The 13,295-nt window shown below is 44.0% G+C and overlaps 1 protein-coding gene across 4 annotated transcripts in view; it reads right to left on the minus strand.

The window, feature by feature from the left end:
• The window catches only part of KIAA0586 (KIAA0586 ortholog), a 216,562-nt gene that overhangs the window by 93,163 nt on the left and 110,104 nt on the right, over window positions 1-13,295 (minus strand). For all 4 annotated transcript variants that reach the window (XM_063947395.1, XM_063947394.1, XM_063947397.1 and 1 more), the window contains exons 27-30: window positions 10,394-10,528; window positions 9,963-10,146; window positions 9,444-9,580; window positions 6,918-7,005 (exon numbers count right to left, since the gene is read on the minus strand). In XM_063947395.1, the coding sequence (XP_063803465.1) occupies window positions 6,918-7,005; window positions 9,444-9,580; window positions 9,963-10,146; window positions 10,394-10,528 (544 nt within the window). The remainder of the gene's footprint in view (window positions 1-6,917; window positions 7,006-9,443; window positions 9,581-9,962; window positions 10,147-10,393; window positions 10,529-13,295) is intronic.

The raw sequence follows: 13,295 nt of genomic DNA on the forward strand, positions 1-13,295 counted from the left end.
GACAAGCATCCCTCATTATTCCAAATTGTTGCAGGTAAGTACAATTTATATAAAGGAAAAGGAAAAAAAACAGCTGAAATCTTAGAGTTAATGTTTCCTGTCAGTCCCTAGCAATGTTTCTTACAGTCACAAACTCAATTTGTTCCACTGCTGATAGATATATATGCTTCCACTTAAATGGAGCGTGAACCGGCTTTCCGTATACATAAGTCCTTAGGAAGAAAAAGGAGGTATAGAGCAGTGGCGAACACAAGGTTTCATATATTTATCTAGAACATGGTCCGAAATAAGTATTTCAATAAAGATAAAAGATCGGATATATTTTATGTCACACACCAAAATAATATTTATAGGGGTATATGCAATTAGCGGCGAATCGCGGCAAATTAACGCCGTTTTTTAATTCGACACAATTCGACAGGTGAATTCCGGCAGGTGGCTTCCGGAATTCACCATATTCAATAAAAAACGGATTCGACAGTCCCGCGGGCGAAAAACGGACGATTTGCCGGATTTTGCCGCGATTTTAAAAAAACGGGGAAAAACCCGGAAAAAAATGGCGTGGGGTCCCCCCTCCAAAGCATAACCAGCCTCGGGCTCTTCGAGCTGGTCCTGGTTCTAAAAATGCGGGGGGAAAATTGACAGGGGATCCCCCGTATTTTTAAAACCAGCACCGGGCTCTGCGCCTGGTGCTGGTGCAAAAAATACGGGGGACAAAAAGAGTAGGGGTCCCCCGTATTTTTTACACCAGCATCGGGCTCCACTAGCTGGACAGATAATGCCACAGCCGGGGGTCACTTTTATACAGTGCCTTGCGGCCGTGGCATTAAATATCCAACTAGTCAACCCTGGCCGGGGTACCCTGGGGGAGTGGGGACCCCTTCAATCAAGGGGTCCCCCCCCCAGCCACCCAAGGGCCAGGGGTGAAGCCCGAGGCTGTCCCCCCCATCCAAGGGCTGCGGATGGGAGGCTGATAGCCTTGAGTAAAATGACAGAATATTGGTTTTTCCAATAGTACTACAAGTCCCAGCAAGCCTCTCCCGCAAGCTGGTACTTGGAGAACCACAAGTACCAGCATGCGGGAGAAAAACGGGCCCACTGGTACCTGTAGTACTACTGGAAAAAAATTACCCAAATAAAAACAGGAGACACACACCGTGACAAGTACAACTTTATTACACACTGCCGACACACATACATACTTACCTATGTTGACACGCCGACTGCCACAGTCTCCGACGATCCGAGGTACCTGTGAAAAAAATTAGACTCGCCTCAATCCAGTGTCCGGGAGATAATCCACGTACTTGTTAAAAAAAAAACACGAACACCCGTACCATGCCGGACTGAAAGGGGTCCCATGTTTACACATCAGACCCCTTTCCCCGAATGCCGGGACACCACGTGACTCCTGTCACTGAGGTCCCTTCAGCCAATCAGGAAGCGCTACTTCCGTGGCGCTCACCTGATTGGCTGTGCGCGTGTGACCTCAGACAGCGCATCGCAAAGCCTCTCCATTACTTTCAATGGTGGGAACTTTGCGGGTAGCGGTGGGGTTAACCCGCGGTCAGCCGCTGACCGCGGGTGACCTCACCGCTGACGCAAAGTTCCCACCATTGAATATAATGGAGAGGCTTTGCGATGCGCTGTCTGAGGTCAGACGCACATAGAGCCAATCAGCAGAGTGCAAGGACGTTGCACTCGCTGATTGGCTGAAGAGACACTTCTGTGACAGCTGTCACGGGGGTGTCTGCATTCGTGGAAAGGGGTCTCATGTGTCAACATGGGACCCCTTTCAGTCCGGCATGGTACGGGTGTTCGTTTATTTGTTTTGCCAAGTATGTGGATTTATCTCTGGACCATGGATCAGGTGAGTATAATTATCTTTTATTTTCAGGTACCCGTGGATTCTACTTGGAGAAGAGGACCGACTGCTTCGTGTCAACATAGGTAAGTATGTGTGTGTCGGCAGTGTGTAATAAAGTTGTACTTGTCACGGTGTGTGTCTCCTGTTTTTATTTGGGTATTTTTTTCCCAGTAGTACTACAGGTACCAGCGGGCCCGTTTTTCTCCCGCATGCTGGTACTTGTGGTTCTCCAAGTACCAGCTTGCGGGGGAGGCTTGCTGGGACTTGTAGTACTACTGGAAAAAACAATATTCTTTCAATTTTGACAAGGCTATCAGCCCCCCATCCGCAGCCCTTGGATGGGGGGGGGGGGGGACAGCCTCGGGCTTCACCCCCTGGCCCTTGTGTGGCTGGGGGGGGGAAGGACCCCTTGATTGAAGGGGTCCCCACTCCCCCAGGGTACCCCGGCCAGGGGTGACTAGTTGGATATTTAATGCCACGGCCGCAAGGCACTGTATAAAAGTGACCCCCGGCTGTGGCATTATCTGTCCAGCTAGTGGAGCCCGATGCTGGTGTATAAAATACGGGGGACCCCTACTCTTTTTGCACCAGCACCAGGCGCAGAGCCCGGTGCTGGTTTTAAAAAATATGGGGGATCCCCTGTCAATTTCCCCCCCCCGCATTTTTAGAACCAGGACCAGCTCGAAGAGCCCGAGGCTGGTTATGCTTTGGAGGGGGGACCCCACGCCATTTTTTTTCTGAATTTTACCATTCCATCTAAAAAAATAAAAAATAAAATATTATTTAAAAATATATAGAAATAATACTTGTACCTCCAAAAAAGACAAACCAAGTACCTAATCCCTTCTAATATAAATAGATATGCTATTATCAATAAAAAAAAACACAAAAAAAACATGTTTTAATTTTTTTTTATTAGATTCACCCACCAAAGTGTGGCGGATTGAAAATGTCGAATTTACTGTCTAAAAGCACTGTTGTCGAATTTCCAAACTTCAATTGAATATACTTTGGTCGAATTGCAGCACTTGTATCATTGCAGAAAAGTCAAATTTGACAAAAGTCGAATTTCAAAAAGTCGAATTTTGAAAGTCCGTTTTTTGGACGGAAAGCACTGAATTGCATTGACGATTTTTTTTTTTGGGCGAAAAATTCCCGAAATTCGACAATTTCGGGAATTCGACCGCAATTGCATATACCCCATAGACTTACGTACGTAAGTGTCACTAAGTTTTAAAGCCAGGTAAACTTTTGAAATAGTTTGTGCAGAGTGTATTCTCCATCGTCCAGACCATGTAATCTCACATCAGGGGCTAGTTAATGTGATACTGAGGACTGGATGCTTGTGGAAAGACTGCATGCAACCTGGAGGGGACTATTTAGTCAGGAAAACAGTTTCTGTAATTGTTCTCCTGCCAGTTCCAGCCCGCAGCTGCAAATCTGGCCTGCACCATCTGCTTGGGCCCTTCTTTTTGCCTGCTGCTTCTGGCTGTGGCCGCTCCGGTCACATTCTCAACCGTCACACTTGCCTCTGATCACCTACGGTTCAGCTCAGCCATTTGCATCCCACATTTCAATGGAATGCCATCAAGCCCAAACCTCCTGCTTGCAGCTCATATAATCCCATTCACCGGATTACTGACCTGTGATCCCACACTGCTAATTTCATCTGTGTCATCCTGCTGCCATCTCTTTGCCCCTGGCTTCTCCCTCTTACCAGATTCCCCCCCGGTCTCTTTTGCTGTTGTGAGTCCCATTCACATACATTTCCCACTCTCCTGTCCTTCGGGACACTGCAGCCTTCTCACGCCCCATTTTAGGCTAACTCTTGCCACCTCAGCATCCTGAAAACCTCCGATACCCCCCTGGCACCTACTGTCTCTTACTACCCCCTCCTTTGTAAGCGCTCACAGATAAGGGTTTCTAACTTACCTCTCATGTCTGTCTCTTTTGCATCTTACTCCCTTGGGGATCCGGTCTGAAGATCGACAGTGTCTAGGTCGACAATGTTTGGGTCAACCACTGTTGGTTGACAGTCACTAGGTCGACATGTTCTAGGTCGACAAGTCGACATGAGTTTTTCACATTTAAAAAAACAAACAACTTTTCCATACTTAACGATCCACGCGGACTACGATTGGGAAGAGTAACCTGTGCCGAGCGCAGAGAGGCACCTTGCCCGAAGCATGGCGAGGGGACACGGTGCACTAATTGGGCTTCCCGGTCACTATACGGAGAAAACGACACCAAAAAAACATGAAAAACTCACGTCGACCTTTTCACCTGTCGACCTAGAACATGTCGACCTAGAACCGACCTAGTGACTGTCGACCGATAGTGGTCAACCTAGACACTGTCGATCCAATGATCCACACCGCTCCCTTGTCCCAGTCATGCCTTATGCTGAACTGGTTCTCTACTGCTTTCACCATTTACTCCCTTGATGATCATATAAACACCATCTTTATCTATATATCATTCAGGCTGGTTCCAAGTCATCACGGATGAGTACACTGATAAACAATGGCCTGCATTAGGCAGTAACGGTTACATTATTTAAACACCTAAGTAAGTATTTGTATACAATAGAAAATTCAATAAAAACAGAATTTTAAATAAAAACTTTCATTAACTGTCCCCATGTCAAAGATCTCTTTGTATTAAGCATCTTTCAGATCGTCTCCAGTTTTTTACTTGCTGGAACTCAAGACCCAGTCATCCCACCAGCGGCCGTGCAAATAATTCTCTTACGGGTAAAAGCAATAGCCTGCAACATGAAGGCATTGTAGAGATCTCTGTGAGTCTGGAAGATGTGTTAAAGTGACAATCATTTATAAGTCAACACCAGGTTGATTTTGCCTTTTAAAATGATTGCTACTTTAACCCATAAGTCAGATCTGCCGGGATGTCGTCAATGCACGCTATTACACGTACCCCTTACTCTCATTTATTGCAGTCAGGAGTGATGTTTGAATGACATTTTTATACCCCGCTGAGTAGATCAGAAACTTGCTGACCCTGCGGGCACAGTGATTTCCATGCCTCGCATTGGAGTAAGGCACGGGTAGCTCTGTGTCACTGGAGCCCTGTCCATCTATGGTGGGTTTTCTGCTTTTGTCTAAGAGCCACCCCCTAAAAAAAAACAAGTAAAAAAACCTGAGGGTGCTGGCTTACAGAGCCGAAATAATATCCGACGGCATTCAGAGTCATAGCTATACATTCACATAAACAGAGTTCTCGCTGCAGACTGCAATATAATGGGTACAATTCATTATATCTTATCCCCATCATCAGATCAAATGAAATATGTCCAGGCTGTTTCTCAATAAAGACCTCAAATACAAGAAAATATTCTTCTGGCCAAAACATACAGTATATCGCTGTAAAAATAAAAAATAAAACTTGCATGACTGAAAAGGTCTCTGTGGGTTCCCCGCTACATAAATAATAGGGCACTAAATCACAGAAAACAGCTGGGTAAACGGAGCAAAGATTCAAGGGTGCCGCAAAGCCCAAAATTAGACATGTACTGTACCAAAGTCTCCACTCCGTCTACAACAGAAGAGAATATACTGCTATTAATAATGAACTGCAACTAAATACTACATACTATTCCGTTTCATCAGACGTGTAATTACTGTGTGCCCTCATAGTGTTTCTAGGTCCCGCTCTATAGTCCTGTCACTCCATCACTTTATAGGATTAATGACCTGCTCATTATGGAACAGGGGGGAGGAGAGAGACGATGCAATAAAATCATGGGCTCTCCAAGAACAAGACAGAAAACCTACAGATTGTCCTTAGCATTTTCCCCCACATAATATTGTGTAGTAACTATGAGATACTGACTGTAGTGACCACTCCTGGACTATAGATCGTAGGAATGGATGGCGGAAGGGGGGTCTTGTACTAACGAGTTAATGCATCAGACAGTTAAAATAGCGGAACAGTCGCAACCAGTGGAAAGTTACCCATAGCAACCAATCGGTATCTGGTTGATAGATCTACAGTAAAAATATAGGCAGTCAATAGGTCGTCCCCAAATGGTTGACATGCAAAAGGTTGACAGAGTCAAAAGGTCGACAAGTAAATGGTAGATAATGCTGAAGGTTGACAGGTTCAAAAGGTCAACATAAAGTTGTTTATGTTTAAACCCCCCCCCCCACACTTTTTAATTATTTACCACCCATGTGAACTACGATTGGGAATAGTAACCTGTGCTAAGCGGACCGTAGCGAGCCCGCGTGGGTACACATATGCACTACTTCGGCTCAGATATGGTGAAACATACAAAATGATCCCCCCCCCACCCCCCAAAACAAAAGACTCGTGTCAACCATTTTTATGTTTTCATGTCGACCTTTTGACTCCGTCAATCTTCTCAACTGGCTACCTTTTCCATGTCGACCTTTTAAAATGTTGACCATTAGGCGTCGACCTACCGACTATCTTTGTACAGTACTCTAGACATACTGAACCACACCCCAACCAATCTGCTTCTACCTATAATTTTTAAAGAACATAATTTATAAATGCTACCCTTATAGGTTGCTATGGACAACTCCTGCACTGGTCCACTCTTCACTGCATTGAATACATTGTAGACCCAACACTATTCAGTGATTTCAGACTGCAGAATGTAGAAAAGCCCTAAAACAACTAATGCACTGCTATGCTACATACTGCCTACAGATGACGCAATAGAAAATAAAATATTATTGGGTAGAGAGCACAGAAACATTTATGCATGAAATTCATACAGTATATAGAAAAAGTTTGGCTGTATATGAAATAAAAACTTTCTTAAAAACCACATCCAATAAATATTCCAATGCTCTCGGCATGTACTGTAGCACTGCATATCAGTGGTGCCACCTAGTGTCTGGTTGCAGTATTTCTCATGCAACTTGGTTTGCACATTCCTTCAACAGGAGTGTCTGACACCTCCTAGCAGAATGCACTTTCACACCAGCGTCTGAGAACTTAGCATCTGCATAGCAAAACATCCTTTGCCAAACCACTGACTGTTAAAGCTCAAACAAACATTTACCTTGGTGTGGACCATCTCCTGACTTGACGCCAACTTGTATGAGGCGGGTAGGCACTGGCTGATGCTCCTTTTGAGGTTGTCCAGGACCCTGTGATAATTACAGTATGTGTTAAAATGCAATTGAGAATGAGATACTTAAAACAAAACAAAAAACAAGCCACAATGCTGCCTCCTGTATATGGACAGCTGGTAACATCTTCCTTCCCAGAAGCAATGGCAAAGCATTACACTGGCATCAGATCAGCAACAACACGCAGAAATGTCTTCCCTTATAAACACTTTGCTTTCTCCCAGGATGATGTAAGTGTAGCGAAGGTCCTGCTGTCATATTAATCCCAAATCACACTTGGTCTCTGAATACACCATCCAGGGGCAGTCTGTAAAAACTGGCTAATTTATGTGCAACTGCTAGGTGCCTGTAGATCAGGTTCTAGATTATTTTCTAAAGACAGTATGCTTTATGGTACAAATACACAAAGCCTGTGCATTGCTGATTAAGAGATGAGCACACATACACCACAAATGCACTAAATATCACACTTCTATTGCTATACATTAATGACACCTCAGGCCAACACTGTGTGACTGGATCGTAAGAGTCTTTGCAACCTGGTTGGACCAATCTGTCAAACATAGTACTCAAGGGCCCTACAGACTGCCCGACCACCGATACAGCAGACAGGCGACCCGGCGGAGGGGGAGGGGGGGGGGGGGGAGAGAGTGAAGTTTCTTCACTCCCCTCGTCACCCGGCTCCATAGCACTGCATGCTACCTGCATGCATAAGCGACGGCGCACCAACGATGAACGAGCGCGGGGCTGCCCATCGTTCGTTGGTGCCTACACACTGCACGATATGAACGAGAACGTTCATATCCTGCAGTGTTATCTGCCAGTGTGTAGGGCCCTTTATCCTCACGAATTGAATCATTATTTCCCTATAGTGTGTAAGCTTGCGAGCAGGGCCCTCTCACCTCTGTCTATTACCCAGTCTTGTTTTATTACTGTTAATGGCATATGCTAGCGCTATATAAATAAATAGTAATAGAAGTATTAACTTTTGATAATCCCATTTTTTTGTGATATGTTCATATAAAACAGCGTAAAAAAAAAACTCTACACACCGTCAATTCTGACTTTATATATAGTTAATATACGGCCTCTCTGTAGAATACCCCAAACCCGTGGTTACCAAACGCAGTCCTCAAGGAACCCAACAGTCCAGGTTTTAAGGATATCCATGCTTAGGCACAGGTAACTTAATTAGTACGTCAGTCAGTTTGATTATACCATCTGTGCACAAGCAGGGACATCCCTAAAACCTGTACTGTTGAGGTGCCTTGAGAACTGTGTTTGGGAACCACTACCTCATTCTACATCAAGCAGGACATGATCGAGCGGATGGGAGCGGTGGGAACATTCTAGCATAATATATATAGTTAGACTGCAAGTATTCTCAAAAACATTGACGCAGCTCATAGGAAATGCAGCTCATCTGCGTCACTGGTTCTGGTGACTGTCTATACATAACCTAGTAATGTGCGGTCCTCCAGTACAGCCACAACAGTTCATGTTTTCCAGGTCTCCTCACAGGATTGCAAGTGAAATAATTTGCTCCACCTGTGGGTCTTTTAAAATGTGTCCGTGAGTAATGAATACACTTGTGCACCAGCTAGGTGACCTGGAAAACATGACATGTTGGGGAAAACTTGAGGACCGAGGTTGAGAACCACGGTCCTAGAGTATCAGAATTTTTTTCACGGCACTCCTAGGCCAAAAGGTTTCTATTGAGACATTCAAAGAAATATTACACTAAGTAAACTGTGTTTATAGGTCATCCTTAGGGTCAGTTATATGGTGAGGGCCAGGATTCACTTCTGTTTGTCCACATATTTTATGACTGGAAGCCACATGCACTCATTTTTCCTATTACATTGACAATAAATAATTTAAATAGGTCTTGGACCACCAACTTGAGGCACCCTTGGGTGCCATGGCACCCAGTTTGAGAACCACTGGTCTAAAGGCAAAGGAAGCAGTGCCAGTATATGGGGTACATGCAGACAGACCGACCAGGTAAGCACTGTAGATGGTCTTTTTTTTTTTTTTAAAAAGGGGAAAAATGCAGTTTCTCATGCGGTTGCAGGCCGTAAAACCATAAAAGATTTTAATATCTCTGGTTTTACTTTACAGATCATTTTATAAATCACACAATAACTCATTGGACATAACCCTAAAACAGACTATTTTATAAGATGGACTTCAAATAACACAAATACTTAAAAACGGGAACATTTGAAAAATTAAAACCTTCTCCAAGCCGTACCGCAGTACAAGCGAACCATGCGTAAGCAGTCACATTCTGTGAGCTAAGGAGTAACAGCGAGGGAATATTTTTTTGGCTGAGCCTATAAAACGTTAAGAGCACTGAAAGGCTCTTGTTTGTTCCAAAAGGAGAAAATAGTCCAAATACAAACCACATGTTGAGGGAAAAAAGCTGGTAGAGAACAAAGCATTCATGTCTTCACCTGCGAGACGTTTCTGGCTTTAGCTGGGATTTGGTGCAAATCTTCGGCATGTGGATAATGAGAAGGCTGAAGCTGGGACTCCAGGTCCCGGATGCTCATTGGGCCAGAGCTAACATCAGGATCTCCGTGGTGACCTCCTGATCAAGGGGAATAAAAATCGTAAAATAAATATAAACTACCTCGCAGTCTACAGATGCTACAGTCTACAAAATGCTGTAGTTATAACGTGGGCGAAGTGCCAATTTATCAAAAATAAAGGTAGTTGGCAACATTTCAATAAAGGTTTCAGGAACACGTAGGTGCATCAAATTACTGCTGGACCACCACTGGTATTCGGAAGGAGTTGACATGAAATACATTAGTTTATAATTAATAAAATAAGCTTGCTGGATACAAATAACAAGCATTTTATGAAACTAATGAATCAATGTTAATTCACCGACACGTCCATGCTTTGGCATGGGATACATAATAAATGTAAAATGTAGTGATTTGGAAAGAAAAGGAGGAGTAAGGAACCTGGTACGTCCATGTATTGTCCGGGGGAAGATGGACGTTTCTTCAGATGTCCAGCAGTTTGACCTGCATTAGTGGGCTTGTCCATAAAAGCAGAGTGTCCCACCAGGACTTGCTCTGCTGCCCCGGTAAGACGCGGCCTTTGACCCTCGCTGATCTCCCCCATGCTGCTTATGTCCCCAGAGTTCTACGGAGAAAAAAAACCCAAGAGTTACATATATAAACACTCCTAAAGAGAAAAGAAAAACATTCTGTAAATGGGAAATGGGAATGATAAAATAAGGGGTTACATGCACAAATAGCACGCTCCATTCCAAATACTTCTAAATATAGTGCTAATCTATTGGCCATGAAGAAGGCCACACAAGCACAATTTCCAGAACCTATCACCTTACATAACGCGTTTTATTGCTTTGTGCGAGAGTGAAACGTACCTCAGGATGGTAGAGTGCCTCATGCCGTGCAACAGGATCCTGATTAAATTTGGCTAATAGCGACAGGACGGGGTCATGGTGTGCGCCTCTGCGAGGTCCGTGGATTACCTGTCCTTCACTAGGAGGATCCAATTCCTGGATAAACAGAACAACTCTTGCTAGTATTGGCAGCATGAATTTTTATGCTAAACTTGGACTGTTCGGTCAAAGCTTAAACTGGAAAAAAGCTGAGTGCATTTCATACCAGGAACAAGGTATTTATTAAGAATGCTCTACACTCCACCTAGAAGATCAAACCAAGTTGTAAAGTTGTCCTTAAACCAACATCACGATGAAGCTGTAAACTCACAACTAAAGTTAGAGTAGAGATCTGGGATAAGAGAGCAGCTGTTCATGAAACACGCACTCCCATGTACCCCTGCCATTGCTCCTTCTAATGCTGCATGGTAAAAAAAAAATTAAGGGGTCTGTGTATTAAGCCATGGAGAGAGATAAAGTGGATGGAGATAAAGTAGCAGCCAATCAGCTCCTGTCATGTAACAGTCTGTGGGGCAGATGTATTAACCTGGAGAAGGCATAAGAAAGTGATAAACCAGTGATAAATGCAAGGTGATAAACGCACCAGCCAATCAGCTCCCACATGTAAATTAACAGTTAGGAGCTGATTGGCTGGTGCATTATTACCTTGCACTTATCGCTGGTTTATCACTTCCTTATGCCTTATCCAGGTTAATACATCTGCCCCTCTGTTCGAAAAATGACAGTTAGGATCTGGTTGGTTGGTACTTTATCTCTCTCCAAGGCTTAGTACATAGAGCCCTTAGAATCTCATCTCTGCTGACACTTTGTGTCGGAATGCGTGTCAGAAGCCACAGAATGCGAACATTTAGCGCATGCTGAAGCAAGAGACTGAGCTGTTGCAGCCAGGATTGGGGGTTAGAAGCAACCGAAACACACTGTGTATCATCAGCATTTATCTAGACTGTATACTGGCAGCATATACCGTAGCGCTTTACCATTCATGGGCCTAGCCTGCCAATCTGCTAATTGGTGAATTAAGGCTTACAGATAAATATTTAATGTAGGTGGACTGTTCCTTTAACATTGCTTTACAAGAAGGAAAGAACAGACATTGATTATATTCCATACAATAAAAACAAAATATGGGGCTAAATTATTTATAGTATTGCTTATGAGAAATGATTGTTAATACATGTAGCCTACTGGGATGGTGGTCACAATAGGGGCATAGTGGTGTGAAAGTGAACGGATTTGAAAGGCCAGAGAGTCCTTAATCAGGATGCTTGGTTTATTGATAAATAGAAGTCAGAGCTGGCCATAGGCATAGGCAAACTAGGCAATTGCCTAGGGCATTTGATATGCCTAGGGGCATCATCAGCTTCTGCTGATTAAAATGATATGCAGCATGCCTATATTCTGTATGTAGCATTTCATATGCAGATACAGCCACAATCTCACACAGTATATAGGCATGCTGCATATCAGTTTAATCATCAGAAGCTGCTTGTGCATCCTAGCCACATAGCAATGCAAATAAGATGCATTTTCATTAAAAAAAAAAAAGGTACCCGACGTTAGCATTGAGGCAAGATTTATGAGGATACATCTGTATTCAAGCAGAGGCAGAGGTCACAGTGTTAGTGGAAGTGTGAGTGCTGTGTGCATGTGAGTGGGTTGGTTGAGCAGTAGTGTTCAGAATATGTGTAAGGAGCATTATGTGTGTCATGTAAAAATGCATTAATAATGTGCAACATATGTGTAAGGGGCACTATGTGTGTCATTATGTGTATAAGGGCATTAATAATGTGCGGCATATGTGTAACAGGGTACTACTGTATGTGTGTCATTATGTGTATAGGGGCACTAATAATGTACAGCAAATGTGTAGGGGGCACTATGTGTGTCGTCATGTGTACAAGGGCATTAATAATGTGCGGCATATGTGTAAGGGACATTGGGGCAGATGTATTAACCTGGAGAAGGCATAAGGAAGTGATAAACCAGTGATATGTGCAAGGTGATAAAGGCACCAGCCAATCAGATCCTAACTATTAATTTACATATTGGAGCTGATTGGCTGGTGCCTTTATCACCTTGCACATATCACTGGTTTATCACTTCCTTATGCCTTCTCCAGGTTAATACATCTGCCCCAGTATGTGTAAAATAAGAATTTACTTACCGATAATTCTATTTCTCGTAGTCCGTAGTGGATGCTGGGGACTCCGTCAGGACCATGGGGAATAGCGGGCTCCGCAGGAGACAGGGCACATCTAAAAAGCTTTTTAGGTCACATGGTGTGTACTGGCTCCTCCCCCTATGACCCTCCTCCAAGCCTCAGTTAGGTACTGTGCCCGGACGAGCGTACACAATAAGGAAGGATCTTGAATCCCGGGTAAGACTCATACCAGCCACACCAATCACACCGTACAACTTGTGATCTGAACCCAGTTAACAGTATGATAACAAAAAACGAAGTAGCCTCTGAAAAAATGGCTCACAACAATAGTAATAACCCGATTTTTGTAACAATAACTATGTACAAGCATTGCAGACAATCCGCACTTGGGATGGGCGCCCAGCATCCACTACGGACTACGAGAAATAGAATTATCGGTAAGTAAATTCTTATTTTCTCTAACGTCCTAGTGGATGCTGGGGACTCCGTCAGGACCATGGGGATTATACCAAAGCTCCCAAACGGGCGGGAGAGTGCGGATGACTCTGCAGCACCGAATGAGAGAACTCCAGGTCCTCTTTAGCCAGAGTATCAAATTTGTAAAATTTTACAAACGTGTTCTCCCCTGACCACGTAGCTGCTCGGCAAAGTTATAATGCCGAGACTCCTCGGGCAGCCGCCCAGGATGAGGCCACCTTCCTT

The sequence above is a fragment of the Pseudophryne corroboree genome, chromosome 12 (genome assembly GCF_028390025.1).
Source record: "Pseudophryne corroboree isolate aPseCor3 chromosome 12, aPseCor3.hap2, whole genome shotgun sequence".
NCBI lineage: Eukaryota > Metazoa > Chordata > Amphibia > Anura > Myobatrachidae > Pseudophryne > Pseudophryne corroboree.